The 26,732-nt window shown below is 41.7% G+C and overlaps 2 protein-coding genes across 3 annotated transcripts in view; both read left to right on the forward strand.

Moving 5' to 3' along the window:
* crocc2 (ciliary rootlet coiled-coil, rootletin family member 2) overlaps positions 1-24,878 on the forward strand; it is a 39,247-nt gene extending 14,369 nt beyond the window's left edge. The window contains exons 6-36 of the mRNA XM_059340593.1: positions 528-631; positions 1,714-1,858; positions 2,314-2,420; positions 2,954-3,160; positions 4,292-4,388; positions 4,577-4,666; positions 4,980-5,114; positions 5,808-6,007; positions 6,407-6,589; positions 7,416-7,560; positions 7,660-7,806; positions 7,894-8,124; positions 11,316-11,509; positions 11,995-12,122; positions 12,449-12,618; positions 12,710-12,889; positions 13,210-13,344; positions 13,433-13,576; positions 16,676-16,914; positions 17,012-17,171; positions 17,263-17,430; positions 19,044-19,428; positions 19,510-19,640; positions 19,831-19,951; positions 20,040-20,203; positions 20,297-20,737; positions 21,324-21,473; positions 21,559-21,759; positions 22,996-23,127; positions 24,256-24,435; positions 24,558-24,878. Coding sequence (XP_059196576.1) covers positions 528-631; positions 1,714-1,858; positions 2,314-2,420; positions 2,954-3,160; positions 4,292-4,388; positions 4,577-4,666; positions 4,980-5,114; positions 5,808-6,007; positions 6,407-6,589; positions 7,416-7,560; positions 7,660-7,806; positions 7,894-8,124; positions 11,316-11,509; positions 11,995-12,122; positions 12,449-12,618; positions 12,710-12,889; positions 13,210-13,344; positions 13,433-13,576; positions 16,676-16,914; positions 17,012-17,171; positions 17,263-17,430; positions 19,044-19,428; positions 19,510-19,640; positions 19,831-19,951; positions 20,040-20,203; positions 20,297-20,737; positions 21,324-21,473; positions 21,559-21,759; positions 22,996-23,127; positions 24,256-24,435; positions 24,558-24,641 — 5,298 coding nt within the window. The 3' untranslated portion in view covers positions 24,642-24,878. The remainder of the gene's footprint in view (positions 1-527; positions 632-1,713; positions 1,859-2,313; positions 2,421-2,953; positions 3,161-4,291; positions 4,389-4,576; positions 4,667-4,979; positions 5,115-5,807; positions 6,008-6,406; positions 6,590-7,415; positions 7,561-7,659; positions 7,807-7,893; positions 8,125-11,315; positions 11,510-11,994; positions 12,123-12,448; positions 12,619-12,709; positions 12,890-13,209; positions 13,345-13,432; positions 13,577-16,675; positions 16,915-17,011; positions 17,172-17,262; positions 17,431-19,043; positions 19,429-19,509; positions 19,641-19,830; positions 19,952-20,039; positions 20,204-20,296; positions 20,738-21,323; positions 21,474-21,558; positions 21,760-22,995; positions 23,128-24,255; positions 24,436-24,557) is intronic.
* Positions 24,879-25,024: 146 nt separating this feature from the next.
* The window catches only part of sned1 (sushi, nidogen and EGF-like domains 1), a 35,359-nt gene continuing 33,651 nt past the window's right edge, over positions 25,025-26,732 (forward strand). For both annotated transcript variants that reach the window (XM_059340594.1, XM_059340595.1), the window contains exon 1: positions 25,025-26,678. In XM_059340594.1, coding sequence (XP_059196577.1) covers positions 26,460-26,678 — 219 coding nt within the window. In that variant the 5' untranslated portion in view covers positions 25,025-26,459. The remainder of the gene's footprint in view (positions 26,679-26,732) is intronic.

Consider the following 26,732-nt stretch of genomic DNA (forward strand, 5'->3'; position numbering starts at 1 on the left):
TTGAAAATTTAAATCGCTGTCCAGGCATAAAACCAATAATCTGTTTACCTTTATGAATCAAGATTGACATTCTAACAATGGCATTACCTTAAGTTATTTGTTCAGTTTAATCCGAAAATGAAATTGAATCATGTCCTTAAATTGAAGTCTTATTGAATCATGACACCCCTAAAATCCAAATAGAATTGTGGATTTGGAGAATCGTGACACATTTGAGAACACACATTTGTTTGAAAACAGTTGTTTATTCAAGCAGTGAACATTTTAACAACCAGTTAAGGATTCCTGCATAACTGAAAGTAAAACATGTGGGGGATAAAATTTGTGCTTTCATTTAGATGTATTCAACTCATCTAAATATTATTGTTGGCTCAGTGACCTCCACAGAGAATTTGGATTAGCAGATTTCTGCTGTAATTATGTTACTTTGCAAATATTAAGTAACTGCTAATTTACTGCTTCTGCCATATAGTGAAGTGTTATCAGGATGCCAGTAGTGGTGGTTGGTGGTGTGTGTGTGTGTTCAGCTGCAGGCCCAACTGGACTCAGCCCAGCGTCAGCAGCGGACAGAGCAGGATCTCAACATGGCTATCCAGAATAAGTCTGCTCAGCTGGAGGAGGAGCAGAAGAGGTGAGTGATTGACACCATGCAGTGCAGGTAGCCAGGTTATCCAGCCAATTGAGACGTGTGCACAACTTTTGTATTCATAAGTAGTACATATTTGGGAGTTTTAGAAAAGGTGCGTAAAGTCTGGAATCCAGAAATCATCTACAGCAGCGGGGAGTTGCTATTTGGATGCCGACTTTGAGCTGTAAATTCATGGATAAACCTGTTAGAACTTTCTTTTTATTTCCCTGTTTCTTGTTGAGAAGCAGAAATCAAACCGAAATATTTCTGAGAAATGTGTGGAGCAGAGATATTCCCAGCAGTTCTTTGAGCTCCTGCTGTTTTCCCCTGCCCCTGCTGCAGGGTGAAGGCAGAACCTGCCCTTGGCAAATAATCTCAGTATCCAATTTGTCAGAGAAAATTAGTGGGACCATGTTGGCTCTCCTCTCCAAAGCATTTTAATGATGCTTCACATTAAGTGTGGGCCAACCTCTGCAGCTGAGGCCAAGTTTTAATGCCCTATGATTTATATAGTTATGGAACTTTTTTTGAAATGCCCATGGCAGAGACTTGATAATTTTACTGCCTTAAATATCACTCACTGCAGAGTTATCAAGCTCTATCCCCTTAAGCACTTTGTAATGTAAGTGCAATGTAGGGCTTATGTCTACAACCACCACTATGTTTTTGCTTATTATTGGGATTACAGTTTCCTTTAAACACAATATCATCCCATACATGCAAACATGGGCTGGGCTTCCTCTCAAACAGATAACCAAACATAGCAATATGGCATGCTTTACCGTAACAGGGTGTGTGTTTAGTGTGAGAATGATGTAAACATTTTGGTAAATGACTCTACAAGCAGATCTGGTTGATATTAAATCTAAATTGACACAGACGTTATAAAACTGTCTCACATGTTGACCCTGTGTGTGGTTGGCAAGGGTGAATTTTAAGGCTACAGATGTAAGAGTGATATAATGGCTATATGGATGACACAGTTTGGGTAATGAGGAAGGTTATAGGAGGGTGTCATGACAGTTGCTTGTCAGGGAAGAAAAGTAAAATAGCCTCTCAGCGTCATAAGGCTTTTTTTTTTTCAGGTGTGCCAGCCTCAGCCAAGTCAACTTCATGCTGCGAGAGCAACTGGAGCAGTCAGGCACTGTCAACCAGGGTTTAACAGAGAGCTTGTGGAAGGCTCGCGAAGACGTTGACTTGTGTGATACCCGCCTGCGAAGAGAGCAAGAGGTGAGAGAAACCACAAAAATGAAGTGCTTGAGTCAGAAAAGCAAGAGGGAAAGCTCAAGTTTATCCCTTTCTGCACAGAGATTGTGCAATTAAACTCCTGTTGAGTTCACATGGGGTAGGAATTCCATTCATAGCCAGTTTTGTCAATTCATTCTCATTCCCTGTTCATTTCATTGCTATGATTTTTGAGTTGTTGTTTCCTGTGAAAACATTCCAACTGCTGAGGGGGAGGAAAATTTTGTGCAAACAATCTGGCGTTCGTGCTGTAAATGGGCTACATCTGTTGATTCAGGGAAATCCAATTATTTGTATATGTGCCAGTGTGAGTCCAGGAGTTCCAGTATTGCATCTGTTTGGGATCACAATAAAATGATGGGTGCCATCATTTGCTCTACGCATCCATTACCACCCACCCTCCACTCTCTCGTCCCCTTGTTGTCTGTGTCTCTCTGCAGACGTGCGCCTCCCGGCTGAGTCGTGAACAGGCTCGTGTCAGAGCACTGTGGCGCCAGGCTGCTTCCCTGCGGAGCACTTTCACCCAGCTAAGGACTTTCACTGACAGGTGAGCGTGGCGCACTGCCAGAACCCCTCCAGCGACTCAGGATTCCACAAGAACCCCCTCCTCTCTCGTGTCTCACACTCACGACTGCAACCACAATCCATCTCTCTCAGCCCAGGATCAAAGTGGAACAGGTCAACAGGGTCGCCAGTCCCCCTGCTCATTGTTTCCTCACTGGGGGGACAGAAGGCTTAAGGTGTCGAGCCTCTCTGTTGAAATCATCAATCAGGACAAAGCTTGAGCCCTATAAGACATGGCTTCTATCATGTTAAACTGTGAGCACTACTAAGGAGTAATTTGCTTTAATAATGATTGTTCAGCTCATAGACAGCTGTACAGTACTGTAATTTAAACTGAAGACACTTCAAAGTGAGCCCTGATCCAAGAGCTTAACCGCTACAGACATCCATCCTTTCCAAATACAAACAGACATTTTTTTTAGTTCGACTAATGGTTCACGACTGCATGTACAAAAACAACATGTCATGTTTCCTTACCCTTGTGTAAATCTTGATAGACATTATTCTGCTCAACAGGACATTGTCTGATATGCGCGGAGAGTGTGTCACTGCCAGCCGGCAGCTGCACATTGCCTGCATGAACTTAGAGGCCCGAGTAACACAGGAGAGCACCTCTAGTGGTGTGGAGATGTCATCGCTGGAAAGGCAGCTGAAGGACAAACTGAAAGAGGCCATGCAGCTTCAGGGTCGCTGGGATGCAGAGAAAATCGAACTTAACTCCAGGTAAAATCATGTGCAAATCTATATGGGCCTGACTAACATAAAGAGTTTACCACCTGTCTTTCGAAAACAGCAGCCAAAATTCCACAAGATAAAGCTGCGTCTCGATGCTGGTTTCCATGAAACTATACTTTGGCAACTCATCCCTCAACTTATCTTACAAAATTCTATATATTTTTCACCATGAATTTGAGACTAAACAATTACTAATGAAAGTAACTGTATCACAGTATACCAGTATTGATGTTAACCGGGATCTTTAAAAAATGAAAAATCAATATTGTTTTAATAATACACATGTGATAATATTGTGTAAATAATCCTGCAACTCTTCAATCTTATGGATTTTTTGTTTACTAGTTGGTCTAGTTCATAGTTGCAGACTCTCTCTCCACATCCCTATAATCACATTTTGAGTGTAATTAATTTGCAAAAAAAGAGACAAATCCCCACAAATTTCTATAGATATTGCATTAATGCTGTTATTGTGAATTATTTTGGCCCCAATAATGGTGTAAGGAAATATGATATAGTGACAGCCCTACAGTAGCTCCATTATAAACATTTTTAGTCAGCCCCTTAACCTAAACTGAGGAAACCCTATTTTTTATAAATTCAATATATTCAAAAACATTGTTGATCTAAATTGACCAAGAGAAAAGCATCTGAAAAGAGAAAAGCATAATCTGAAATAGACATTCTGGAAATGAGGTCATCCACAGTGTAATGTTTGATAAATTGCTAAATTCACATTCTCCCTTTGATTGATGGGAATCCCCTATATGGAACTGTATAACTTTGCATAGGCTTTGATCATTCAAATCATGCACAGCAAGCTATTTTCAGTTGCACTTCCGTGAGAGGACTGCAGCAATGTCAGTGCCTTTGTATTCAGAATCTTAGCTGGCTTTTGATCTTATCACAAATCATTGTTAATCCCATGATTCTATGCAGAGAATATGATACTGTTGATGGTCTAGTAGAGGAGGCGTACATGCCAGTCTTGTATCTTGAATGTCTCAGAGAACTGTGTGTGTGTGTGTGTGTGTGTGTGTGTGTGTGTGTGTGTGTGTGTGTGTGTGTGTATGTGTGTGTGTGATCTCATTTAATGTACATGCATATTGATCTATATAGAATCCTGGAGCTGACTGATACAGTGAAGCACCTCCGCAGCCAGAACAGTGAGAAGGATTCCAGCCTCAATACCATGCAGATCAGTCTGGACAGGATGGTGGGACCTTGGGAATCATGCCTGGGAGGTGGTAGATAGATGGGTGGTTGAGGGGGCTAAATTAGCTGCAGTCTGGACCCTAGGCTTGATAAACTCCACAACTTCCTTGTCTAGAGAGCTGCCGTCTGGGGAATGTCAAGCTCGCTCTATATGTGCTGCTTATCTGACCATAATGGTTTCCTGCTCAGGAGATGAGGAGAACAGAGGACAAAGCAGAGATGGAGGTCCTCCACACAGAGATCCAAGCCCTCCAAAAGATTTTATGTCATGTCCACCAGGTCAGAACAAAACAACACACTGAGCTTGATCATGCATTAGAGACTGTATATAAGAAGTGGATCTGGCTTTCAGGTCAGAAAAAGTGAAGCCAATGTGGACATGTCTTAAATCTGCCTTTTATAATTGCCACTGATTGCAAAAACAAGTCAGATTGTATCGAATTATTTGAGAAAAAGACCATACTTCTCACCTGGTTTATTACTGCAGAAAATATTTTATTTATGAGTTTATAGTCTCAGTCACTAGTTCAAAGTCGTTATGACTGCTTATTAATGTTTTTCCATTCTCCATCATTATATCTTCCATATCCAGTTGGTTGGTGGTGAGGGTGATGGCAGTGGCTCTGAAAGTGCATCCTCCTCACCTCTTCATGGACGGTCTCCTCTGAGGAACACTAACCTGACAGCTGTGCAGAGCGCTCTCTTCAAGCACAAGAAACAAACACAGGTCGAACAAAAGTGGCTGGTCTATACTAATTACCATTTTTTTAGTGATCGAATTTTTCCTTTTATTGAACATCCAGCAACGACAGTTAAGGCAGCACAATCTGTCAGAGTCACTTCCAAACAATACGTTGAATAATAAATATGTATTAAAAAAGGTACATACAAAATTACAAAATTTAAACAAGAGAGAGAAGAAAGAGAGGGAAAAACGACATAAAAAAAGAGAAGAGGAAAAATACAAACAGAGAAAACAATTACCCCCTGGATCCATGCCATCTCCCCTTGACAAAGTTCAAGCCATAAGATTTTTTAGGTTCACAGAAAGTGACTGCCACATCTCCCTGATCTGTGTACTCAAACTATACTATTTACTATTGTAGGTGTTTATAACAGTGGCTCCCAATGTGAGGTTGGGAGCTCATAGAATTCTGAGTGATCACAAAATGATTAAAGGTGCTATATCAGGGTCAAGGTCTTGATTTATCAAATGCAAAACAATTACATGGAAACAATTCTAAAGAAAATATTTCTTAGAAACAAGAGGTAGAAGCTCACAAAAGTACAAACAAAATGAGAATAACATGTCATGAGAAAATATACCTTAATTTTAAGAGATCAGAGCATGTTGTAATGACATTTCACCCACGTTTCTCTACTGACACACTCAAACAATGCACCTATGTACAAACCCCAGGACCTGCGTGGGCGTCTGGATGCTGCCCTGGAGCAGGTGGAAACACTGCGTGATCACCTGCAGGAGAGGGACACTGAGAGGAGAGAGCTGGAGCAGATGATCCAGGAAGTAAGGAGGGAAAGCCAGGAGGCTAAAACAGCTCTGGAGGAAAGCCTCAGAGACAGCAACAGATATCGCTGCTCACTGGAGCTCATCTCCAGGTACACCCTCAAAATGCAGTTACTGTCCTTTTTTAAATTTTTTTACTGTCATGCAGCTTAAAGACTGCAGAAAAAAAGTTAATATTTAGCTGTTTATTTTGTCATATTTTCTAGACTTTGTTATTTATAAGGCTTAAATGTTGTTTTTGAGAAAAATACATATGCTATAATGATTTTGACAATTATTATAGTTTGTTTTTATGTTTTATCAAGTAGAAAATCTTCACTATTGTTTTCAGAACATATTTAAATGTTTTAAACCTCACCAAAAACTATATTTATACAACAGTATACAAAAATAAGTGTGTTATTGTAAAAATGATGATAATCATTGTGCAACAGCTCATCTTAACACAATCGCTTTCTTTCCCTTTTCCTCTCTCTACCTCCATGTACCAGTGAGAAGGGCAGCCTGGAGAAGGTTCTATCAGGGCTGCAGCAGGAGGTGGACTCCCAGCGTGCCGAGCTGGAGGTCCTGCAAGGCTCATCGCTGGAGCTCCAGAGACAGCGGGACCTCCTGAGGCAGCAGAGGGAGGATCTGGAGATGCAGCTGGCACGCCAGCGCACAGAGGCCCAAAGAGGGTACAGCACGAGCGAAGGAGAATGACCGTTTCACAACACACATCCCGTCACCCATGATTGTTTTCAAGCCCCGTTTGTTTACAGTTCAGATCAGTAACACATGTCATTCTCCGGCCGGCAATTCACCCAGATGACATTTGGATGAAAATGTAAATGATTTACATTGCATTACTGCACTCATGCAAGAGGAAACTTTTTCATCCTCTTTTTGAGGGTTTCTTTTGCTTAAAAAAATTTGATTAGTTGAGAATTGGAGTAGGACATGCGATACACAGAAAAGTAACTCCCTCAGTGTTCTGGCCTTTGGCACCAACATTTCTCCATCTTTTAAAGTGGAGATGGATTGCTGTTAAGGGATTTTGTTTATATAAATAATCTGCATGTTTGTGAGAGAAAGAAACATTGGGCCTCATGCATGAATGTTTTCTTATTTTCTTCTTATTTTTGTGCTTACATATAGCTATAAGAGGAAAATAAGAAAATACTACGTGGGTTCAGTCTGTTCTTACCCATGAGAGAATGTTGATGATCTTAAATTGGATGCAGTTGCGCAGCACTCTGCACTTAGCATAGGGAAATGCCCTAATAAACCCATATACGGTCAACACATGTAAGTGAAGTGTGCAAACACAAACCAGCAAGCTATTTGTCAGGTAACGTTATTCTCAGTCAAAATAAATGCCACCCAATGCTAGCTAAAAGAGAAAAAAAGCAAAACAAACTTGTCCTCTCTCACAAGATTTAAGATCAAATATATGCATATGAACAATTCATGCATGAGGCCCAATGTGAGAGAGCCATGAATGTGTTAAATGTTGTGTTTCAGAGAGAGGAGTCTGGAGGAGCTTGAGGGGAAGCACTCAGATCTGCGAAGGGAGCATGTGACAGTGAAGGAGGCTCTGAGTCAAATCACACTGCAGAAGGAGCTGTTGGAGGATGATAAGGCCAGCCTTGTTCTGGCTCTCAGCAAGGTATACTGCTTACTGAATTTGCACCAGGTAGCCTGATCTGTATTACTAGATTCTCCCTGAGGATATAAATACTTCTAATGTTTATGATTCACTCCACAGATGGAGTCCCAGAGTGCTGCACATGAGTTAGCTCTCACCAAACTACAGAATCAGGAGGCTGCCCTAAAAGATTCTCTGGCCAAAATGGGTGCTCTGAGCGAAGGCTTAGCCAAAGACAAGGTGGAACTGAATCGTATTCTGCTGAAGGTCAGTAGTCTTGCAGTTATCCCTGTAATGTTGATAGATGGCCGAGTCGAACAGAACATAAGTGAAATATTTTCGTTTCTCCTCCAGATACAAGGTGAGAAGACAGAGCTAGGTGAACGTAGACGGGAAGCTGAAATGGAGCGGGCAGCAGCCAGGGAGGAGACAGCACGGGTGCAACAAGAGATGATGAATCTGCTCTCTGAGAAACAAGCCCTGGAGAGCTCCTTCAGCCACTTGCAGGATCTCTGCCAGAAGCTAGAAGCAGAGCTGAGCCTGCTGCAGAAGGAGAACGCTCAGGCCCTGGAGCAGCACTCCCAGGTCAGAGACCCACGGCCATTCACACACTTCAGTCTCCATCCTCCAAACTCCCACCACCTGGGATGTTGTTGTTATTAATAGCTTTCAGCAGGTTCATGGAGCTTGTTGTCACATTTAAAATGTATTGGTTTGCTGGACACATCTGCTATGGTTTTTTCTTTCAAATGGGATGTGGAGCAGTTTGAGCCGACTCTATGTTTTATGAGTAACTTGGGACATAACAAGCAAGGGATGTTCATGAACAAATGTGAACTGGACAAGATAAATAGATAGACATATAATATCCAGTGGGGGTTAGTGTAAGACCTAATAAATTAACACCTAAAGTATTCCCATTCTTCCCTCAGCAGATCCAGACCTCCGTCCCCTAAAGAATGAAAAGAATCCTCTCCTGTTTTGTTATCTGTTCTGAATGTGAAACTGGGATATCCGTGTTGATCTCAGCTGGAAAATAACAAACCCGAACAATTTGACAAATTCCATCCAAACATTTTTAGACAGCTTATCTGCAAAAATAAATTAGCTGTGCATAAAACCAGCCCTGGAGTGGCCTCCATTGCACGAAGCTCATGTTTCGTCCCCTTATTGGGCGCTACTCACATCCATTACATTGGTGTACCTTTATCCACTTTAATATTTACCCAAGGAGAGGCTGAAAGACATCATGTGCTAATATTTAGTTAGTGTGAGTTCATTTCAGTTTGGTTTGAAATCCAATTGTAGTGATTGTTGCTTTTCAAACAATTTGTTGCAGTGAAATATTAGTTAGTTGTAGAGGTCTATTATAGACTCAACCATTGTGTGGTGGTGTGTTAGTAACTGGCCCTAAAGGCACAGTATTTCAGGGAACAGTCATGTAGAGTGTACAGTAAACATTTTTTTTCTTTTTTAGAAGAGAGCTTTATCATTGTTTGATTGAAACCAGGAGAACAACCCATGAAGGAAAAGTTTGACATTTTGGGAAATAAGCTATCGTTCTTATTGACTGGTGTTAGATGAAAAGATTGATGTTACTTCCATGTCTATGGCTAAATAAGAAGGTGAAGCTTGCAGCCGGTGAGTTTAGTTTAGCTTAAAATACCTTAACAGCAGCTATTAAGCTCACTTATTCACACCTTATACCTTGTTTGTTTAAAATGTACATGAACAGTAATGTAAAGATGACAGGTTGTGGTTTTAATGAGGGGTAACATGCTGAACCTATTTCTTGGCCAGGCTGGTGCAACCTTGTTGTCACAGGGAGATTGCCAGGCAAACAGCGAAGGCTTCAGGAAGTCACTGGCCAGGCCAAAAGAAAGTTCCTGCACATAACCCCTTGTAAAATCACAACTTGTTGTTTTTACACTTTTTTGTTTTTTTAGTGGAGTAATTGTAAAAAAAAAAGACACACCATATTAAATTATGAGCTTTAAACATGCTGCTGACTTGCCTTTGGAAAGAGCCAAGCTAGCAGTTTCCCCCTGCTAACAGTCTTCATGCTAAGCTAAACTAACCGTCTGCTGGCTCCAGCTTCATATGTAGAGTGGTATTGATCTTCTCATCTAAGTTTTGGGAAGTGGAGCGTATCAATGTTCCCAGGATCCTGTGTTCCCCAGCTCAGTATCCACTTAATATGACATTAAAGCTACATTTGGGAACTTTTATATTAATACGTTTTTGTCATATTTGTGGAAACTGTTACTATATCTTGACAGTAATAAATGGGATAAAATCCTGTGAAAAAAAAATGTGCCTCTGCCTCCTCCAAGTGCTCCCAATTGCAAGTGCAAGAATCCTCCACATTTATGATAATCAGAGCTGAGTCGTCTCAAACACAGCTGTCAATCATGTCAATAAGTGCTCGCTAACTGACAAGCTAGGCAGTGCTGAAGACATATGAATCAAGATTCTGTGAACTGCATTGTCTATGTCCCGCAATAAATGCTTTCAGAAACATATCTTTGTGTAACTTTTAGATGTAATATTAGAAATTTGTGCCCTGGCTGCCATTTTCAAGAAGGTCAAGTGAACGTTCTCAGCAGAGAGGGCAGGGGGAGAGCTGCAGGAAGGGGTCTACTTCAAATCCTGGCTGGGATTTTTTTCCGTGTTACCAACTGTAGCTTTAAGGAGACTTTCCAAAGAGTTTTATGTTCTCAGCTATGTCTTTCCATAGATCAAATGTTCAGTGTATTTTTCCCTGGGTCAGTATGTTTACATCATCCACCGACTGCTTATACCCTACTGATGTTAAACTCCTTGAAACATTACACCCTCATATGTGAGGGCAAGACAATTTTGTTGATATATTCCTTCATTCTTTTGCAATTTGAACTGTGAAGCTAGTTTGTACCAATCTCTTACAATGCCAGTTTATATCTTGAGACATAGGACCCTGGAAACATAGGGATGACCCCTCATTAAAAAAGCAGCTAAATGTATTCCCCAAAATGTTGAAATATTCCTTTAAATAACTCCTGAAGCCCATTGACTGCCAATGCCTCAAGTAAAAGTACTCTTTAACTCTGACCTTGAAAGCTACTTGCAAAATCTATCATGTTTGCATTCATGTCCAGTTTCCATTTTAATTGAATGACCTGTTGAATTCAGTACATTTTTTAAAAGAGGAATCCCAGGACAATCCTCTCATAGGACACTTTCATTCACTAATCTGTTTTTGGAGTTTAATAAATGCAGAATAAAATTCTCATAAAGTTCTGCATCAACTTTCCCCGTTCATTATTTTTCTTGCTAGATATAGGTCCTGTGGTGTGTCATAGTGATTTAAGTTGTAGCTGGAAAAAAATCATAACCCCACTAATCATTTTTGTTTTGCTTCAGGCAGTGCATTTGTTATGGCCCTGTAGTTCCTATACACTGTCATGACTCGCTTAAAGTTTGTTTAATTTATGTTTCATAACAGCAAAAAGAGGGAGTTCAATGTTTGTACACCATTTGTGGCTGCATAAAATGTAGAGGTTGGATGGTTCATACTCAAGATACACAATAGCGACTATGTTCCCTGTGCTGCTCATACTCCTACTTATAAAAAATGTGTTCCACAGTTATGACAATATAGGTATAAAGTGTGCATACTATGGTTAAAATTTATGTAATAATTTACAGTTAAGTCTTAATTTTGTGTGCTTAAAGCAAAAAGCATAAATTAATTACTTAATGGTATTTTTTTTTTATTTGTGTTTGTTGGTCTCCAGGTCAACAGGCAAATGCAGACTGTGTCAGAGGAGCTGTGTGCGTGCAGGAAGGAGCTTGAGACACAGACCACAGCCCTAAAGAGAGCTACCCATGACAGGGAGGAGCTGGCCAAGGACAGGGCTGCTCAGGATGTCAAGCTAAACTCCGCTGACCGAAAGGCCTGTGGTCTCACGCAAGAGCTGCTTGCACTTAGGTCCGTGTGTGTTTGTGTGTTTGTTTGTGTGGTTTGACCTCTGAAATGTTTGGAACCAATTTCAGACTTAGAACTAATTTTCCCAGTTTGCTTTCTGCACTTGCATTCAGCACAAGCTGGAATAAAATTGTTTCATTGGTTAAGGTCAGGGTTAGGCATGTATCAGTTATGGTTAGGGTTAAGAGTGTAAGGAATGAAGTAAGTCAGTAAATCACCTCGAAAGAATTATAAACAGCCCAGTGTGTGTGTGTCTGTGTGTTTGTTTAAGTCAGACCAACTGCCAATGTGTATTTAGGGTCATTTTGACTTTTTAAGCAAATTTTACTTTCGAAAGCAACGTGAGTCACATGTAACAAGAGTCCTTAAGTAACATGGTTTTATTTGGAAACTGTGCTCACGATGGATCATTGGATTTTATGACCTACACCTAGTGGTTCAAAGGTGTTTTTTGTCAAAGCTCAAACCACTTTACCGCTGTGTTCCAGAGCAGAGAAGGAGTCCCTGGAGTCTGCTCTATTTGAGAGCCAGGAGCTCGCCTCGTCTCTGGAGGCCGAGTGCACCAGGACTGAGGGGGAGAGGCGCAGCTTACTCCTGGCTAACAAGGCCTTGACGCGTGAGTAGCCCCCTCCCTCAGAGACCCCTCTGTCCTCCGTGCCAAGCCCCCTGGCCATGAAGCCTTTCCAACAGCCCACTAGAGATCCATATTTCAGCTGTGAGCTCTGCAACAGCTGGGCTGTGGGATCACTGGGGCTGCTTTCTCAGCTGACCGGGGTCCCACCACTCCACACAAACACACATGGATCAGATAAGTCGTGTTAAGCTAGCATGTTCCACGGAACGACATGGATGAGTATCCCCTATAAATAAAACTGTAAAAAAAATATTGCTGATCCTGAGCTTTTCCATCTAATAACTGAAAGATTTGACACATCTGTGCAGGTGATGCTGCTCGGATGCGTGTGGATGCTGAACGCCATTTTGCACAAGCTGTACAAGAGCAGAGTAAGGTGGAGGAGAAGCTGGCACAGGTGGAGAGGAATGCCCTGCTGACCCTGAACAGCAAAGAGCAGATTCACAGAGAGCAACTTGAAGCTGAACGCAGACAGAAGGTTCATTATGACTTGCATAGATATATTGACTTAAAAAGAGCATTTTTTATTAATTTACTAATTAGGAGTTTGTGCGTTTGGTGATTAACAGGAACAACAATATGCGGAGCTGACAGTTCAACGGGAGCAGGCTGAGGAGCAGCTGCGCAGACAATGTGATGAACTGCGTGTGCACAGCCAGAAGGAGCTGCAGCAGGTGCACGAGGAGCTGGCCAGGCTGCAGCAGGACTTCAACCAGAGCCTCCTGCAAGCTGAGAATGAAAAGCAGCAGGTGTGTCAGGTGGTCGTCATAGGTTTGTTGTGGTTGTTAATGGACCTTAAAATGTAGAGTGGAGTATTTAAAGATTGGAAAAAGGGTTGGAGGATTGTCTCATAACCCAAGCATCCCAAGTTTTGTCTTCACAGTTGCCAGTGCATGTCCATCAAAAGCCATATGTCCTGCCAGTACCCTCATGCAAGATGCTAGGTCCATTCCATGTCCTTTAGTGGAAGTTTATCTGAGCTTGTTAAATTATGTATGTCCCAGTCCCCATGACCTTTGTGTGAGCTACTTCATGAATAATCCTAAACCTTGCAGTTTGTTGTGCCCAGGCTTTGTCCCAGAAGGAGGCAGAGAAATCTGCCCTGACGGAGAAGCTCATGGCCCTGCAGCAAGACCTGGCCACAGCAGGCATGGAGCTTGAGTGTATGCAGAGGGAGGCACTTAGCAAACAGGAGCAGGATAAGGTGAGATACAGTGTGGTCACATTAGCTCTGGTCACTTTTCATGTTTTTTATATACTGTATAACCGATTTGTGTAACTTTGTGTTACAGAATGCAACAGCTGTGCTTCAGTCTGAACTGCAAGACTTACGGACTCAGTTTGAGGAGTCTTTGAACTCCCATGAGAATGCCAAGAAGAGTCTTATTGAGCAGGTCAGAGAGTTGAACCAACAGAGAGAACATGCACAACAGGAGGTGGGAACCTTTAAAAACCTTTTCTTCCGCCTTTCCTCTGAGCCCCAAGGGAGAATTATAAAAAACAGTAAAACACAGTTATGATGCTATAAATCATTAAACAACAACAAAAAATCTTATAAATATTTATATTTTTTAAATTGGAATCAAATGTAATCTATGTATAGGTTGCCTGGTTAAATGAAGATTAAAAGGAGAAAAAAAAGTATAATATTTTTCCAAGTGCCCACAAGTGTTTTCAATATTAGGGCTCCATATGCTCTACATATTGAACTATTTACATTTTTACAAATTCTACTTACAACCTCTCTTGACCTCTCCTCTCTGCTCTGTGAAAACAGCCTGCAAAGTCAAAGGTTTGCTGCCTTTTTGTCTCAGCCGAGTCATTCATGTTTCTCCAGTAGTGTGTTTTACATTACTTCAATTTGAGAGTTTGTCCTTATATCTGGGTTAAAAGGACAGATATCAGGAATAAATAAATAAATAAAATACAAATAAAAAGCCAGGTCAATTTTATATAGATCACTTTTTTTCTTATTATTGTTTTGATTTATTAAGTTTGCTGGTGTTTTGTTGGATCCAGAGGGCTAAACTAAAATACCACGGTGGCACCTGGGTATGATAACATCAGGCACAGTGATGACTTACATGACTTTTGTCAATTTTAAGTAAATGTTAGGATGTTGATGTGGTCAGGGAAATATAAAGCAAATCATAGCATACATAGGGTGGATGTTACCAGAGGTGGTTGGTACAGAAGGATCACAGAAATGGATAGGAAATTACAGGCTTGTTTGCCTTGGCATAGGATGGGGGACCACAGATCTGCTTCTAGCGTGAGGGGGTTTGCACCAATTAGTGCCAGTGTGAGGGAAAGCCATTTACCATTGGCCGCTGTTGACATTGGCCGATGCCACAGAGCTTTACTAGCATCAGGGTGCCATCAGGTGCAGAGTGCGCAGGGCCAAGTCCTACAAGGAGAGGTGGTGTCCAGTCGTAAGACTCCCTCTCAGCTCTCGCTTTCTGTGTCTTTTTCCTGTCAACTTCACTGGAGGAAAATTTAGTTCCATTGACCTTAATATAAACATAAAAGTGCAATTACAGACTATAATTTTGGCCAAGTGACATACGTCCCTGAGCCAAATGAGGGCTGTAAATCTCATCTCCTGGGGTTGCTTAAGGTCAGGATTCCAGCCTCAGGGTCGCTGGCCGTTTTAGTAAAATAACAAGCTCACAGTCACCTCATTAAGATGTAACTCCAGAGTTGTAAGGGCCTCAATGTGCCTTGATTTAGATGCCTGGTTTCCTTGGAAAAGGGGATTGTTTATCTCTGTGGGACTTTTTGGTTTCAATGAAAAAGCAAAACTGAGGATCATCCTGTCTTCGCTCTGTCTCCTTAGTCTTGTCAAAGTATAGTGAATGAGGTTGTGTGGAGCCAGAGCAGAAGAGTTTTGAGGTTTGGACAGCCCTCCGGACCATAGATCAAGTCAAGCTTCAGCGACACTGTCATATTTGGCCGCCACCCCTACTCCTTTCCTTGTTTGATTATTTTCACTAATCCCATCTCAGGATTCTCATGTCAGACAGTGACAAAGCAGGAGTGAGAGTGTGTGACAGAGAGCTAGTGAGCTTGAAAGAAGAAGAAAGCGAGGGGAGAGAGGGAGAAGGAGAGGGTGGAGGATACGGTCCCTGGTACCATATTATGAAATCAAAGTTTGAGTTAACCCCTTGTGTAAATAAGCCAGTGGGGGAGTGTTTATTTTCTCCCTTGCAGCAGCGAGAGGCTGGCTCCACTGGGACTCCAGGTCCCCCTTTCCCATCCACATAACACAACACTGCTGCCCTCATATTCCCTGCCCCTCTCCCCTACAACCCCCCCACCCCACCCCCCATCCCTGAAAAAAAAAAAAAAATCTGATAAAATAAAGTATAATTGGCAGGATCAGCACTGGCTTGTTTTTTCTCACATTAGAGTTTATGAGAAAGAACCATCTTGTGTGGCCTCTGCACATAACACTCCTCCTCATCCTGCTCCCCGTCCTCCCTCTCCCTCCTCCTACTCCACCACCACCTCCGGGGGGCTGCTGTTTATCATGTTGCTCTCTGTGGATTTTTTACACTGCGAGCCGCAATAAGGAGATGGGGAGAGACAGCACCTGGCTACCGGCCCAACTGGCTCTTTTCCATGCCCTGATAAGCTCTGTCCTCCCTATTTCTCTTGCTACATACAACATATTGCCATAAAAAACAGAATATAGGTTGTACAGTGTCTTGAGATTGTGCAAATAGCACTTAAATTGGAGTGTTTAGCTTTCAAACAATCAATCTCTAATGCATTATCTGATCTTAAATAAGTTTTACAAAATGCTAAATGATTTTTCTTTTCGATTTTGATATATACATATATGTGTTTGAGCTCTATGTACTGTTGATAAAAACCTAATAGAAGTTTTAGATACATTTTGAGAATAGAAAGAATTATGTATGTGTTTGGTTATTTATTGTATAATAAAGCAGGCTATGAGCCAATGGCACACTGATGAAAGCCTTGCATTTACAGTATTACACACTGGGTGTATGTGGCAGCATTCCAGAAAAAACTGGTGGTGCACAGTTAGTGACCGTTCTCCATCACCCCATAGTGGTTGGTTACTTTTTCCCCCAGCCTCTGCTAGCACTGCAATCAATCGGTTACTATGGCTGAACAAAGAAAAGAGCAATGACTATAGATCATAGATATACAAAGATCATTGGAGGCGGGGCTTCATTCATTTTTATGAAAGTTTCTCAGTGGTGCATGAAGCTTCTGTTGGTTCCCATAGAGCAGGTGTACTAGTTTTTCTTTTTGCCCCGCCTTGTTGCCACTTTTGGGCATATAAACATGAATAGAGAAGGGAAATTAACTTGGGATTTGACCAGCTTTTTAGGATTTACAGACATCCTGTACGTTTTTTGGGCCCAATGGCATCATGTGACAAATCCAGAAGTTGTAATTTCACAGATTCACCTCCTGAATAAGTTTGTGTTTATCCATATGACTTCCTAATTTATCCTAATTGACAAATCATACCTTTCATTCTCCATTATGTGGACATGAAGTTAGAGGGCCTTCGTCAGCAGCTGCAGGAGGCAGAGGATGGACTTATTAAAGGTCGAAGGGAGCTGATCGAGGCTCACAGAGAGCTCCAGGAGTGTGCACAGGAACGGGACAAGCAACGGAAAGAAGCTCTGGACCTGAGAAGGCTCCTGGGTGATGAGACCAGAGAGAAAGAAGCTATCCAAGCCTCTAACCAGGAGCTAAGAGCTTTTATCAAGAGAGCAGAGAGTGACAACAGCAGGTATGGCTGTCACATTGAACTGCAGATTTCCTGCAAATTCAGTAGCGGATATTTTATATGTTGTCTGTCTTGTTAACGTTAAACATATCTTGAATAGCTTAAGACGAGCGGTGGAGGAGAGAGAGCAGAAAGTGGCCGTCTTAGAGGAATGTAGGAGCTCCATGCACCAAGAGGCAACCACTCTACGGAACAGTATGAGAGAGCTTGAGAAGTCTCGCCTACAGGCACGCAGAGATCTTCAGGAGCTGCGCAGACAGGTGAAAAATTATTGAGCTAACTGCTTTCCATTTGATTTATTTTAAATAAAGGATTATCTTCAAGTTGTATGTGCTATGTTAACATGAGCAGGTAAAGGTCCTTGAAGGGGAGAACAGCCAGCAGAAACAGGAGCTGCGAGAGCTGCAGGCCCGAGTATGTCAGGAGGAGCAGAAGGAGGAGGAGGCACGTTGCTTAGCTTTCACTCTTAAGCAGAAAGTGCTGGAGTGTGATGCTGGCAGAGAAGCAGCGATGAATGAGGTAGAAGGCCTCCGGGAATTAATCTGTTAATAACATGCTCAAGCAAACATTCCACCTTTGCATGCATATTTGAAGAATACCTGCCATGCTCATGCACAGACAGAAATATGGGCTGTATATTCTACTGTTACAGTGATGGGTTAAAGAAACTCAATATTTTTGCGAACTAACAATGTGGCAAATTTTTCTAAAAAAAAAAGAAGAATAGGCTTTCTATTCAATAAAATTGTTTCTTTAACCTCTTCTGTCCTATAATACACATTCTTGTGACTGCAGCAGATAGTGTTGTCAAGTGACTGTATGGTATGGCATACTTTTCTATTCTGTTTCCAAGAGCATGGAGGCATCTCCAAATGGATTCCTCGTTATTATGATATATTCGGTCTGATTGGTGTATCTTTTTTCAAACTAAATAAAACAAATATCTAAACATCAGTCTTTGAAATATCCTGTGACCTTCTCTAAATATCACAGACCTGAAGCTGAGAAGCTCTGCTGTAAAGACATACATTTATATATTGTCCCCCTTAACCTTAACACTTTAGAATCTTATCAGTGAACTTGACAAGTTAGTCAGCTCAAAGCACATTAACTAGTATTCACACAGTTATGGTAACCCTCTCTACCATCTGAGCCACAGCCGGTTCGTGTGTTGGTTATTAATCAGGGCATGGCACTCTAAGAACTACACTGTAGTGTTGTTAACAGCATGTGTATGACTATAGTTAGAATTATGTAGAACTATGCTAGCCTATTGCCCACATTGGAATTGTTTTACCTATATGCAACGCTCTTAATAAAACCTACCAGAAAATAACTTAAGCAAGTAATATGTCAACCAAGTATAGCACATCCATAGACAGACTTAAAGGTATAATATGTAACGTTCCTGCATTAAAATGTCTAAAAACAACTAGACTTATGCTATGTTTTCTGTTGAGCTTTGTATTTACATAAAACCAAATGTTTCCAACAATATTAAAAACCCAGAGAAATCTGATTGAATTGAGGTAACAGTGTGTTCCATTTGATCGCCTTTAATTGTCATCATAAGCAAAAGTTATTTTTAGTACGGTTGTTTGGAACACAGATGACATCACTGGTTTACCACATGATTGAAATTGCCACCTAACAGACTTATCTAACTTTACTTGAGGCTTTTTTCAGCAGAATGTAATTAAAAAAATGTAAGGTGAATAAATCTTCACCACATTATTTGAACATTATTTCTGCTTAAGTCACATCAGATAGATTATTATCTGCAGTGTTGGTTCTTTAACAATAAAGACAATAACTCCCATAATCCCACCATAACATCTTCACAGTTTGTGTTTTGATATTGTTTTGATTTGATTGAGAGACCCCTGGCAGCAGAAATAACATACATTGCACTTAGCTGGGCTGACCTAGTCTGCTTCCATTTGGATTTATAAAAAGGCACAACAACAAAAAAATACAAACACCTGTCAGTCAATTTGAGGTTTGAGTTGACAAGTGTGTCAATTTGTCTTCAAATTCCCCAGTAATGACCTGTATGCTACTTGTGACATAATCCACAATAACAAATACATGCAGAGAAACTTAGGGTCACTCTTTTCTGTGTGTTTGTAAAGGTTTCAGGTCTGCAGCGGCGTGTGATGGAGCTAGAGAAATCGGAGCATCAGAACCGAGAGCTGCTGCAGGACAGAGAGGCTCATCAGCAGCAGTGTGAGCAGAGGCACAGAGAAACCATTGCCCAGCTGGAGGAAGCACTAGAAGACGGCCGGATCAAAGTCAAGGAACTCTCCATGCAGGTTGGCCTTGCTGAAAGCAAGGTCCAGAGCCTAGAAGAACAGCTGGGGCTGGGCGAGGCCAGACGCAGGGACCTGGAGCTCAAGCTGGCAGGGTTGTATTCAGCTCTGCGCCGCACAATTGGCACCAGCCATACAAGGCTTTCAGGAACACCTGGGTCCCGTAGACGGTCTCCCTCTCCCTGGAAAAAACACCTGCAAGTAAAAGGTATGTTCATGCACTTTCAAAATAAGATGATGCCATTTTTAGCTTTCAGCAGATGCATTCATAAGTTTGTTCTCTTTTTAGGGGGAGACAATGACACAGATGGATCTGTGTTGTTCTTGTCTCATGGTGAAGATGAAGAGCTGGACATGGACTCTGTGCATACAGCCCTGCGGGAATTCCAGCAGGACTTCAGGGACACACAAAAAGACAGGGTATATTTGAACGTTTTAATAACTAAGTAAAGGCTCAAGGACACAAACCTCAAACTCTGTGAGTGGGATTGTTGACCTAAAGTTGCTCTTGCTTTTTAACAATCTTAAATTGATTTCACTTTTTACATTTGTTGTGTTTATATTTTGCAGAATTTTGGCACTTTTTAATCTCACAAACATATTCCCTCAGGATGAAGCCATGGCTCAGGTAGTTGGTCTAAGTCAGCAGGTGACAGAGCTCCAAGGCAGCCAGGATAAGTCAGGCGCCCAGCTGATACAACTACAGAAATCCTTGAAGCAAGCAGAACAGGGTAAGAAGACAAGTGAATCCTACAAATACAGTAAATACCAGGTATTAACTCTGTTTAGACATACTGCATATTCAATGTATTGTTTCAGGAAAAAGAGAGATGGCTGAGCAACTGCACGAGGCACGTGCATCCCTTTCCCTACAGGAAGAGGTAGTACGTCGTACAGAGAGGGAGAAGAGAAACCTTGAGGAAGAAGTAGCTCAATACAGGACTAGCCTGCAAGCTGCTGAGGCGGATGCCAGGACACTGCAAGTATGTAAAAAGCAAAGAGATAGATATTTACTAAAATGGCGTACAGCATATTCAGTGGCAAATAATATAACTCTTGTGCCAATTCCCCTACAGGAGAAGTTGGAGCTTTTGCAGGGCTTAGAATTTCGAACAAATGTAGAACAACAGAAGCTGAAGGAGTCTCTGCAAGCAGCAGAGGGCAGAGCGAGCCGTCTCGAGCTCTCCCAACGCACCCTCGAAGGTGAGCTCCAGAGGGCCCAGCTCAGGGCGGCAGAGATGGATGCGGAGGTAGGGGCATTGCAGGAAAGACTGATGGAGCTGAGGAGGAAGCTGGGTGACAGTGAGGACCGGTGTGCGGGGCTGAGGGTCAGCGAGGAGAGGTTGGCCACAGCACTAGCTCGAGCTGAGCAGCACGAGAGCCAACTGAGAGAACAGATTCACAAACTGTCCAACACCCTCAGTGACACCAGGAGCTGCAGTGGAGCCCTGCAGGAGCAGATCACACAGCTGCAGAGGGCTATGACTGCCAGTGAGCAGGACCGAAGGCTGCTGCAGGTACAGTGAAAAAAAAAATCGGTAATATAAGACAAATCATGTGAGCTGTGTATTTTTTATTTGTCATCTTCCCCCCTCTCTCAACATAAAGATGTTTGAATGAAACTTCAAAATAAGATGAATAGCCTTGCTTCCATTGCTGTGCTTTGATTTACAGTGCAGCTATGTAACCTTCTCAGCTCCAGGCTGAGCTTTTTTTTTATTTACATTTGCCTCTGTGGTTTTCCTGAAGGACCTCAAAGACTGAGCAATAAAATGCTCAGGCAAGCTCATTAATTCTCCAAGAGCTTCTCAGGAGAGCTTTCCGGTCTTAGTTTGGGACTGCACTTTAAAGATACTGAGCAAACAAAAACATGACATGCTTGGTATAAATCTCTTGATTTGCTCAAAAGCTGTCAGGTCATTGCAATAAAAAGCGAGAGCAAAATCCCAACACTCGCCTGCAACGCTCAACAATATGTCAAGGACTGTAAAAAGACACAGAATATAAAGGGGACGGGAAGAATGTAGGGTCAGCCTCAGTTCAAAATTGTTTTGATAAAACTGCATGCCTCATTAAGGTGTATATCAATGTGTGTGCCCATAGGAACGTCTGGATAAAACACGAGATGCCCTTTCAGAGAGAAAGAGGCTTAACCACACACTTACAGAGCAGACCCAAAACCTACAAAGAGCCCAAGAGGACTTAGAGCTTAAAAATTCTGAGCTGGAGAAGCACAACAGGACACTGAGGGAGGTGAGTCACACTGAGGTTAAAGTGCAAATAAAGGTGGAAAGGTTGAGCCTTCATTTTGATTTACGGATGATTGACTGTGTCCCAGAGCCTGAAGCAGCAGCAGGAAGCTGAACTGCAGGCCCAGGGGAGCTCTCAGCAGCTGCAGCGAGAAAAGGAGGAACTCCAGGACAAGGTCACCAATCTTCAGAGCTCTTTGCAAAAGCTACAGAGTGAGAGAGCAGAGATGGAGAGGGCGTTGGCACGCCTTGGTAAAGACAAGTCAGCGCTCAGAAAGACACTGGAGAGGGTGAGCTGACCTCCCTGTTCCGCCAAACTTCAGGAATTTTTTGACATTTTTGAAAATAAGTGTGTTATCTTTCTCCCTGGGAGTTAGATGAGTAGATAATGGAAAAAAATACAATGAAGAAAAACTCCTGTAAGTCATCATAATGAGAAACTGTCAAAAGAAGGAATAATGATTTAGTATCTTAAAATAATGAGAAACTTTCTCAAAAGATACAAAGTCATCATTCTAAGATAATAACAAGTCATTATTTTGAGATACTACTTGATTTTTTTTTCAAATCTCATTACAATGACTTACAGCATTTCTTGTTCATCACATTGGTGGGAATTGGCTCCTATGGAAGATTGATTGCAGTCTCAGTTCTGTACAGTAAATCTGAAGCTACAGCCAAAAAAAACACCTGCAAGTAAGAGTTAATTAGTTACAAATACACATTCATAACTATAAAGTAAATAAATTATTAAATTAACTTAAAGGTTGCTGCTGTGACTTTGTATGAAATCTCTATAGTTTAGGGATTTAACAGACAAAGACAGATTAAAAAAACAGATGCAGTACTTAAAAACAATATTTAAGTACAAGTAAGAAGATACAAACAAGTTAAAGCCAAGACACTGACAATGAAAAGCAGCTTCACAATGTTACAGCTGCAACAGTAAAGGCATGATCCCCAGAACATTAAACAGCTTTCTGTTAGGAGACCTGAAAAGTCTTGGTGCTGAATGTGAGGTAAAAGATCTAAAATATATCAGGGGGCCAAACCACAAAGGGCTTTAAAATGTAATTAAAAGCATCTTAAAGTCAATTCTAAAAACTGCTGGAAGCCCATGTACATATTAGAGCCAGGACTGAAGTAATATGTGTTTAGTGTCGGTCAGAAGCCTTACTGCCACATTCTGGATCAAGTGAAGACGTGCAGTTGCTGAAGCACTAATAAGGCATATAAATGGGCAGTTACATTAATCCACACAGGACGAGATAATTGAAATAATTTGCTGTGTCGTTATGCTGTAGTTTGTCATTTGTGTAATATTGTTTGCTCCATTTTCCACATATTTATCGCCTTTGTCACACACTGTACAAAGTGATCGTAAAGTGATGGAAACATGTAGGTGGACTGTGAGAACCGAGAGGCTCTGAGCTTGGCTTCTGTTACACGCATTACAGGAAGGCACATGAGTGCAGAACAATCATGGTAAAGTCGTTCACATTATGTCACCCTCGTGTTGTTGTCAGGTGGAGATGGAGAGGCTGAGGAGGGAGGAGGAGGCGGCGTCTGCAGCCAAAGAGAAGGAGCAGTTGATACAGACAGTCCACAGCCTGGAACAGGAGCTGGCTGAAAAACAGGCTGAGGTGCAGACTGTGCAGGTGAGAAGCTGCTGGATTATAGGCAGGGAAGGAGCAGGGGTCACACTGTGAGGACAGGACCAATCATTGGGAACAGGCCCTGACAGATATGACTTGAACAATTTGTGTTTACTGTCATTACTGAAATACTTTAAAATCAGTGAGTAGTTTGGATCAACCAGTCTTTTCAAAAGCATGCCAGTCAAGCAATAACCTAATAAAAATCTTTTTTTTCTGGAACTGGTGTAATATTTATAAATATAAAATGTTTTTTGTATGAATCTGGAGTTCTGTGAAGTTCCAATCAGCTTCAGTGAGGAATAGGTAGTTGCCCTTACTTGCAGGAAAAAACATATATCCCTGCACTCTCTGAAAGCAATGACTATTGCTTTTATGGAAGCCTTTTTTTGCCAGTAAAAAAAACCCATTTACATTCAGCCTTGTCATGGAAAAAAACATCCTAGAAGTCATTATTATAAAAAACCTTCTTGAAATAATTTAGTAACACAAAGTAATAAGAAATGAGATCGTTTCTCATTATTTTCGAGATACGCAAGTCATTATTTGGGAATATTAAGTATGTTATTTTGCACCACTTAGTCATTATTTTGCACTACTAAGTAATTATTTCTGAGAAACTAAGTAATCATTTTGTAAAAACCATCGTCATACGTCATTATTTTGCATTACTAAGTCTTGCAATACAAAGTTACAATTTTGTGATACAAAGTCATTATTTTGAGATACTACATAATTATTTTGTGTTACTAACCCAGTACTTCAAAAAATGTATCATCATAATGATCTTTCTTTTTTCATTACACTGGCATTAATGGGCTTCCATACGATTTGAACAGCAGTAGCATATCAACAGTAATTCTGGGAAATAGCTACTGCACAGTAATACTTTTTTTTTTTATAGAACTTGTGTTTGATTGTTTACATCTATCAAATAAATACCAACATGTGTTTTCTAGTTGCCGAGCTTGTCCAGGTAAGAATCCCTGTGAGCCAGGAGTCACAACCTCTGTAACCCAAGGGTCAAAGAACCTCTATGCCGTCTTTCTGCTTAACCATTGATCATACTTCCTGACCTTTATTTTTCTTATACTCTATTTTCAATTCTATAAACTTGTGAGCTGTCTCCAGGCCCAAATCCCCCAGTTGGAGCACTCTCACACACAGCGCCTCCTGGAGGCGACAGCCCGTCATCACCAGGAGCTGGATTTGGAGACGGATCGTCTGAGAGACAGCCAGCTTCAAGCAGAGCGAGCCTTGGAGACCAGAGAGAAGGCTCATCGCCAGAGGGTCAAATGCCTGGAGGATCAGGTATTTTAATTCTGTGTGAATAATTTGTTTAGAATGTCTTTGTTTTGTACTACAGGTTTATGTGTGTGTAGTTGTGTTTGTCTCCCTGCCTTCAATTTGTTCTGTTTCTTTGTTTGTAATAGGTGCTGACTCTGAAAGAGCAGCTAGATCAAGAGACAAGAAGACGACAGTCCTATTTCAATCAGATGCTACAGCCCGGTGTGTAAGCAGAGACCCTGCAGTGAAGTATGTAGCACCTCTGGCTTCCTCATTCACTGTTCCTCTGGCAGCTTCCCAACAACATTATGTTACAAGCTACGTCCACATTTGGAAACACACACACAAACACACTCCTAAGGCGGTTGCTCCCACCCATGCACATGTGCGCACCGGATTACATTAATCTGCAGGAAAACTCAACAACAACAAACAATGAGTGTTTTGTTTATAAGTGGACTGGATGTGCCAAATTGTTTTAAGGATTTCCTCTGGCTCGCTACAGTTGGCGTTTCTAAGTCTGTTTATGCCGTGTCATTTTTTTTTAGGAAACTGTGTGATGAAAGGTTTCCTAAGTTGGTGCTTCATTCAACTCTTGTGATTGTTCCTATACTCATTTGTCATATCGATCATGTACCAATTGTATATGTCATAATCACTCTTTGTGTACACTAATGAGAATATATATCCAAATATTTACTGTAATTGTTTGCAGATTTTCCTGGTGCTGTGATTAATTAGTGTTTAAGGCAGCCATAAAGACTCTACAACATTTATTTCATTATGTGTTGTATTAGATTATTTCAATGATAATGTGTGCAAAAGCTGTGATTGTTTTGAATAAACTGGGTGTATCAGAGCACAATTATACAATTTTGTTTTTTGAAAGATGTTGAGATTTAATAATCGGGGATGTTTATTCTTCTGGCAACACAACATTGTTATGGAAAAAGTTTTCTGTGAACTTTGCGAAGGACAGCACTGCCCTTTCATGGCATGCAAGCTCTGGCGTTTGGTTCGCACCATTAAAAGCCTTTGTGGATTTAGTGTTGTGGGTGAGAGAATGACCTTCGCTCTCTGTTGCCAGTGCTGTCTTAAGTGTTTTCTTTCAGAGATTGTTGCAGACTCCAAGGTCTGTGGGGATCATCATTCCTTGAAAGTTTCACTGGCAATCCGTCTGTAATCCTTCACAACCCTAAATTCTCAAGATAATATGTAGAAACCACAAATATATTGTGTTCTTCATGTGTGTGTCTGTTCATCCACACATGTATCTACTGTGTGAAAGCCAGTAACTCCTTTTCTTTCATTTTAGTTCTTACTCTCACCATACTAACTGTATAGTGTTGCATTTTCACAACACTGCACATGCATGTCTTCTCACTGTGTAACCTTGCATGCCTTGGGAACTGTACATAGTAGAAGTTTCACTGAGAGGGGAAAATCTTGTCAGAGTTTCTTTAAAGCAGCCCTTTGATTATCATAGATCCGCCCAGTGGTTATCCAGTTACCGGCCTCTCTTCAGCTATTGGCTGGAAGGAGCTAATTATGCAAGGTAGTGAATCCCTGTGGGGGAGGTGGGGCCAAAACTGAAAGAACTCCTTTGGCAGGCAGAATAGAGCTTTTATTGAGGATATTTCTAAGCTGACCATCAGGGACCAAATCGCTGGATTGTTCAAAAAAAAAAAAAAAAAAAAAAAAACACATCTCAGCTGAATCACGCTGCTCCCCCTCTTTCATTCCTTTCCTCGTTTCATTTCAGTGAGACGAAGTGTAACTCATGCAGTACCCAGCAGCAAGCAGAATGCAAGGAATCTACAGTATTCCCCTGTCTCACACAAGAAGCCCAGTTCACTACTAAAGGACAAGAGAGAGGAGAAAGAGGCAGAGCCAGAGAGCAGTCAGGGGAGGATTCACACTGCTGTGGTTGAGAGGAGGAACGTACGGTCTTGTCCTGTTCTGCTCTGCTCTTGTTGCCTCAGGTGTGTGTGCTCCTCCCTCCCCTCCGCGGTGCCTGCTGTCAGCTCCATCCCTGGGTGGCTGAGGCCATGGTGTTGGTGCTGCGAGCCCTGCTGCCCTGCTTCTGCACACTGCTCTCCCTGGACCTGCTGCCTGGGGTGGAACTTGCCGTGCCCCTGGAGGACTTCTACCCCTTTGGCCAGGACAAGGGGGACTCCCAGACCATTGCTCAGGACGACGGAGGCTCCAGGCTCGTGGAGATCTCTGTTGCTTTCCCCTTCTTTGGAGACCGGCACACAGGACTCTATGTGAGTACAGAGCAGTGTGCTTTTACTCCTATGTGTGTGTGTGTTTATGTATCA

This window comes from Centropristis striata, chromosome 9, assembly GCF_030273125.1.
Source record: "Centropristis striata isolate RG_2023a ecotype Rhode Island chromosome 9, C.striata_1.0, whole genome shotgun sequence".
Lineage (NCBI taxonomy): Eukaryota > Metazoa > Chordata > Actinopteri > Perciformes > Serranidae > Centropristis > Centropristis striata.